Here is a 6,622-nt window from a genome sequence, read left to right on the forward strand (position 1 = left end):
CAAAACACAAATGTAACATAAATTCATGAAAAACTCGAGGATAGAGATTATCAAATCTACTCCCCTTTTAGCAACAAGTAAGAGTAATTCTTCTTACTATAATGTTGCTGATGGATTAGAGTTTGTTGTAGAAGATGAGGTATTGATGGATGGCTCACTTTGACCTCAAGTAGTGTTGCAATTGGACAACGTTGAGAGTGATGATGGAAGACCAAAAGCCATTGGCATCTTTGGTGGGAGATCGGGCAATGGAACTTCGAAGTTAAGCACTTGAATTGCTTTTTGTATCAAAGGCCTGAAATTGTAATCCGGATGAGCGCACCACAACCCAACCATCATTAAGCACTCCATTTGTTTCACATCAAAATCTCCACGCAGTTTCGGATCAGCTGCTTCGATAATTTTCCCATCTCCATAGAGCTCCCAAACCCACTCCACCATATTGATTTGCTTCTCTTCATAACTCGAATCAATGGGTTTTCTCCCACAAGCTATTTCCAAAGCAACAACTCCGAAACTATAGACATCTGTTTCGTTGCTAGCCTTTCCCGTTGTAACATATTCCATAGCCATGTAGCCCATTGTTCCCGCTACAACCGTAGTTTGAGACTTTTTTCCATGGTCTACAAGTCGAGCTAACCCAAAATCTCCAAGTTTGGCGTTGAAATTCGAGTCCAACATAACATTGCTGGATTTGATATCCCTGTGCAGCACACACTGTTCCCATTCTTGGTGTAGATAGAGCAATCCTGAGGCCAATCCATGTGCAATTTTGTACCTTACCTCCCAAGTTAACAAGCTTTCTTCTTTGAACAGATGGGCATCTAAGCTTCCGTTGGGCATGTATTTGTAGACAAGTAGGAGTTCCTTTTCGTGGCACCAACCAATTAGTTGCACTAGATTCCGATGCCTCAGCCGACTGATGATATTTACTTCTGCCACATACTCCTTCAACCCTTGTTTAGACCCTGGGGATATCTTCTTAACAGCAACATATGAGTTCAAATCGATGCAGCCTCTATAAACTCCGCCAAATCCTCCTTGCCCAAGCTTTTCTCCTTCTGCAAAATTGTTAGTTGCATCGGCCAATTCATTGTAGGAAAACTTCCTGGGGCCTGTCCCCTTTTCGAATTCATCAGGAATAGGATCATGAAGTACCAAAGTACCATCATCAGTACTTTCCCCAGCTGTTCCCCTCTTCTGCGTGCAGAAGATGAACCGAACCAAAGCCAACGCACCAACCAAGGTAACACATCCACCAACACCCAATCCAACTGCTAGTCCTACGTTGTTGTCGGACGTCGTCGTACTATTGCCAGCCAGAGGATTGTTGTTTGTCGAATTATCATCCACCAGAAGAGTGGAGGTAAAATTCCATGCAATGATCTTATGCACAGCAACTGCAGTACCCGTGGAAGCAGAGAATCCAACAATGACCCTATCCGGCAAGTATTGAAGCAGATCAATTAAGCAATAAAATTTTTTGATCACCTGTACTCTGCTGTAACGATCTACATTTTTAAAAGTAGTGAAGGCAACACTAAGATTTTTTGAGCTAGAGTCGTAGCTAATTGTGGCATTATTTTGTTTTCCTCCAATGATACCACCATTCCATTCCGTGGTAAGATAAGACTTGACAGAGTTGATGTCTATCCCCACATGATCGTAATCAGGATCTTCGATTGTTGGTTGGCCTGAAGTACGCCCATTAGGGTAGATATCAAACTCGACTGCCACAAACGAGTACCTAGTGGTAAATTTTGGCCGCTTAGTGTTGACAGGGAGGCCAAGATTGCAACCTCCTTCTGATGCCTTGTCGAGTAATAAGGAGCCGTTTGGAGCAATGAAGAACACCAAGCCGTCACCGCCGTGGATGTCGGTGGAGCTAATGGAGAATGTGAAACTTGAAGTGAAATCAGCTAGTTTTTCATTCTGCCGGAGGAGGAACGATTCACCGAAGGTGGCTCTACCGGTGCTCATGTTCATTACGTCATCAAGAGCACTTTTGGTGAGTCGGAGGGAGCCGTCGATGGAAGCATCTCCCTCTAGAAATAGAGTCCTGGTGTTGGCGGGAAAGCTGGAGAAGTTGAACGTCAATGGGGTTGCAGAGAAGGTTAAAACAAACAAGAGAAGAAGAAGGAACTGAAGCCGCTCTGGTGAGAACTGGTGTACTGTTGTGTTGACAGCCATCTCCAATTTGTGTTCTTTCGAGAGCAACTATGAAGTTGCTACAAAGAAAACTAGAATGAGGACCGGGCAAGCGGTTGCAAGTTCTACTCTCAGTCTAAGTTGCCAACCCTCAAATTGAATTAATTGTTAACTCACCCACATATATGCACGGCTCACCCACGTATATACGCGCATAGCAAAAGCTTCTTCTTCTTTGTTTCTTGTTTTTAAGGGACTTTAGGACCCAACTTTATTAATTGGCTCTCCACGGCTCACTCACATATATTTTATATACGCGCATAGCAGAAGCTTCTTCTTCTTTGTTTTTTGCTTTTAAGGGACTTTAGGACCCAACTTTATTAATTGGAGATGACTAAGTCGTCACGAGTCACGAGGCCACGACTAACTTAGGTTATATTACCGGTCCTTGCCGACATGATTCAAAAATGTGATTCATGTTATTCTGTTCAGTTTATATGAAAGCCATGGCAATTATTTCCACATTATCTGTTCCAACTGTCGAATGCCTGTGTGAAAATTGTGGGCAGACTTTGTTCAATTCCTTCTGTTGAGCGCAAATGTCGGTGTAAGGTCCTTCCATTTTCTTGCCATTCACTTTTTATTTCTTTTATTTTTTGGGCCCCTTTTCTTTCCTCAATTTTTTTTTTGATACTACATTTATCCATGTGTAAAAGTAAAATGGGGACATTCGTCTACTCATTTAATTAGATAATCCCTTTATATAAGGTGAGGATTGCAATGGTAATAGAAACTACAATAATGACAATAATAGATGATTGAGGTGCATTCCCTAATTCTTTATTCGTCAGTTACTTTGACGAATGCACATAACGTGTTTTCCTTTAACACTTCCCCTTGTGCTAAGTCAAAAACGAAATGGTGCATGAATTGTTGCCTCACTAAAAACCTTGCCAAGTAACAACAAAAACCCTGTGGGAAAAATGCACCTTGGTCGATAGAAAAGAGCACAACACACCTATTACATTTGATGATGACATGTGTGTGTTAAACCCCCCCTGAAGTCCACACCTCCCCCTGATCCTTACATCAATCAAGGGAGCTTGGAAAGTCTTCGCATTCCTATATTTTTCACATGTTTCTCAAATATGGCCTTAGGCAATGATTTGGTAAACAAATCTGCCACATTCTCCTCAGACCTTACTTGATTCACTTGAATCTTGAGGAGAGCATGTTGTTGCTGATTGTAGAAAAACTTTGGCGATATGTGTTTTGTATTATCACCCTTGATATAACCTAGCTTCATCTGTTCGATGCAAACTGCATTATCTTCATAAAGGCAAGTAGATTCTTCAGTGGTAGAACTCAAACCACTAGTCTCTCGAATATGTGTAATGATAACCCTTAACCATATACATTCATGAACCGCCTCATGTAGAGCAATGATCTCAGAGTGGTTCGAGGAGGTAGCCACAAGGGTTTGCTTGGTTGATCTCCAAGATATCGCCATGTTGCTAATGGTAAATACATAACCAGTTTGAGAACGACCTTTATGTGGGTCAGAGAGGTACCCAGCATCTGCAAAACCAACCAAAACATTATTTGGGGTTTCGGTGTAGTGGGTGGCGCTTTCGCCATCAAAATTTCCTTTAGGGATTGCAGTTCCATCTGGGTCCCTCTCGTCTCTCTGTAGGGAAAGAACAGTCTCAAGTCAATGGTTCCTTTTAGGTATGGGAAAATATTTTTGATACCATTCCAGTGATGCTGCGTTGGCGTTGAGCTAAATCTAGCTAACAAGTTCACTGAGAATGCAATATCTGGTCTAGTGCACTGGGCTAAGTACAATAATGCGCCTGTTGCACTTAGATAGGGAATTTCAGCTCCGAACACCTCTTCGTCATCTTCCTTTGGACGAAATGGGTCTTTCCTTGCATCCAACTTTGACCGATCATGGGAGTGTTAGCAGGATGCACTTTGTCCATGTTAAATCGCCTGAGCATCTTTTGGACATACGCAGACTGGTGGATTAGTATTCCACAAACTCGGTGTTCTAGTTCAAGGCCTAGACAGAATCGAGTTTTCCCAAGATCCTTCATTTCAAATTTGGATTCAAGTAGCTCGCGATTTCTCTTATTTCATCAAGAGTACCTATTATGTTCATATCATCGACATATACAGCTACAATTGCAAATCCGGAACTTGTTTTCTTTATGAATACGCAGGGGTATAATTTATTGTTCTTATATCCCTTCCCAATCAAGTAGTCACTTAGACGGGTATACCACATCCGTCCGGATTGTTTCAATCCGTAAAGTTAGCGTTTCAACCTAATTACAAATGCACTCTGTGGTTTAGAGTCACTTGACATGGGTAATGTAAGGCCATCATGCACTATATATATATATATATATATATATATATATGAATCAAGATCCCCATAGAGATATGCAGTAACTACATCCATGAGCTGCATTTCCAGTCCTTCGGAAACTACCAAGCTAACTAAGTAGCGGAACGTTATAACATCCGTTATAGGAGAGTATGTCTCCTCGTAGTCAATTCCAGGGAGTTGTGAGAAACCTTGTGCCACAAGACGAGCCTTGTATCTCAGGACTTCATTCTTCTCATTGCGCTTTCTGACAAAGACCCATTTATGTCCTATAGGCTTTACACTTAGTGGGGTTAGCACTACCGGACCTAATACCTGTCTCTTTGCCAGAGAATCTAGCTCTGCCTGGATTGCTTCTTTCCATTTAGGCCAATCTGCTCTTTGTTGCCATTCTGCAACAGAGCGTGGTTCGATATCATCGTGCTCTATGATTTCTTGAGCAACATTGCATGTAAATACATCATCAATGTGTATAGAAGATCTTTCCATCAACTCAGACACACTCTCATAATCCATTGAGATTTCTTTGTTCTCTGGAATCATTTCAAACATTGGAGCGTCCTCCAGTATTGATTCATGGACATAACTATAATCAGAGACAATCTCATGGGAGGGATTCTCTACATTGATGATTAATGGATCGGTTTGTGCCTTACTCGCCCTCTTCTTCCTTGGGTGAGTGTCAGTCGAACCAAGTGGCCTCCCTTTCTTCCTTTGGGGAGCCACGGCCTCAACCACACCTCCACTAAGTGTGGTTGCAGCGCCTCTATCTGCGGCGCCGTGCCCCTTGTTGGGGAATTCTAACCTTGCAGGCACATTTATAGCTGGTATATGTGATCTCATCACTTTTGCGATATCAGTAAACGCATCAGGCATCAAATCTGATACGTTCTGAAGATCGATTCTAAATACTGGTTACTAACTTATGGTTTAGGTCCAAAATCAATTCAGTCCTTAGACTTCTAATTTCATCAAAAACACCCCTGTACTTTAAATTTTGATCTAATAGGTCCAATTCATTGATATTCTGTTATGAATTCAAGTTATAGTTGGATTATTTGATAGATTTCTAATAGTGGGACTCACTCCAAAATTGACTATGCAGGCCACCTCAACACCACATCATAAAACATAGGCCATATATGAGCCACGTCAACAAGTTAAATGACTCAATTGTCGGAAGACTAACAAATTGGACCTATTAGATCAAAATTGAAAGTGCAGGGGTGCTCTTGATGAAATTAGAAGTTTAAGGACTGAATTGATTTTAGACCCAAACTACAGGGTAGTAGTCAGTATTTAGCCCATTATTCTTTTTACTTCACTTTCACATTGTGAAGTGCGGGGATCAAAATGAGACAAAGTGGGGACAAACCACGACAATTCTTGTCTTTCCCTTGGAAAATCCTCTTTCCTAGCTATCTCCCCCTAACGAAGGGAAGACTGTCTCATCAAAGTGACAATTCGCAAATCAAGCGGTAAAGAGATCGCCTATTAAGGGTTCCAAATACCGAATAATTGTTGGAGATTCGTATCCAACATAATTACATAATCGTCTTTGAGGACCCATTTTGGTGCGCTGTGGGGGCGCAATAGGCACATATACTGCTCAACCAAATCTGCGTAAGTGTGAAATGTCAGGCTCATATCCAGTTACCAACTGGTACGCAGAAAATGGTTGGCTAGCAGTGGGTCTGAAATGAATAAGTAAAGCTGCGTGTAATATTTGTTACGTCCCGTATTTCAATTTAGCTGTTCACTAGTCATTTGGACGGTAAACTATAACTACTTTCACTTTTTACTTTGTTTCGATACTTTTAATGGTCCTAAAAGTTGACTTTTTGTTCGGATAAGTTTTTGAAAAAAATTTCTTCACGGAAGTCATAGAGGATGTTAAACCGAGTCCGTGTATATGTGATACATAAAAATCGGAGTTCGTATGCTAAAGTTATAAGTGAAAAATGAAAATTACTGTTCATGGTAACTTGGTATATATATTTGAAAAGTTACTGTGGTAGGCCGGTAATTTTCATTTTATCTATCTCTCTCTCTCTCTCTCCCCGTCATCCTCCTTCACCATTTTCT

At 41.2% G+C, this 6,622-nt stretch overlaps 1 protein-coding gene across 1 annotated transcript; it reads right to left on the reverse strand.

Moving 5' to 3' along the window:
- Nucleotides 1-37: 37 nt before the first annotated feature.
- Nucleotides 38-2,289, reverse strand: LOC112202290 (L-type lectin-domain containing receptor kinase IX.1). Its single transcript, XM_024343231.2, has one exon. The coding sequence runs from the start codon at nucleotides 2,188-2,190 to the stop codon at nucleotides 166-168; it is 2,025 nt and encodes a 674-aa protein (XP_024198999.1). The 5' UTR covers nucleotides 2,191-2,289; the 3' UTR covers nucleotides 38-165.
- Nucleotides 2,290-6,622: the final 4,333 nt, after the last annotated feature.

Source organism: Rosa chinensis, chromosome 5 (genome assembly GCF_002994745.2).
Source record: "Rosa chinensis cultivar Old Blush chromosome 5, RchiOBHm-V2, whole genome shotgun sequence".
Classification (NCBI taxonomy): domain Eukaryota; kingdom Viridiplantae; phylum Streptophyta; class Magnoliopsida; order Rosales; family Rosaceae; genus Rosa; species Rosa chinensis.

What these genes read in the sequence shown, in the direction of transcription:
- LOC112202290 (XM_024343231.2), bottom strand. Translation starts at nt 2,190, where the DNA reads ATGGCTGTCAACACAACAGTACACCAGTTCTCACCAGAGCGGCTTCAG.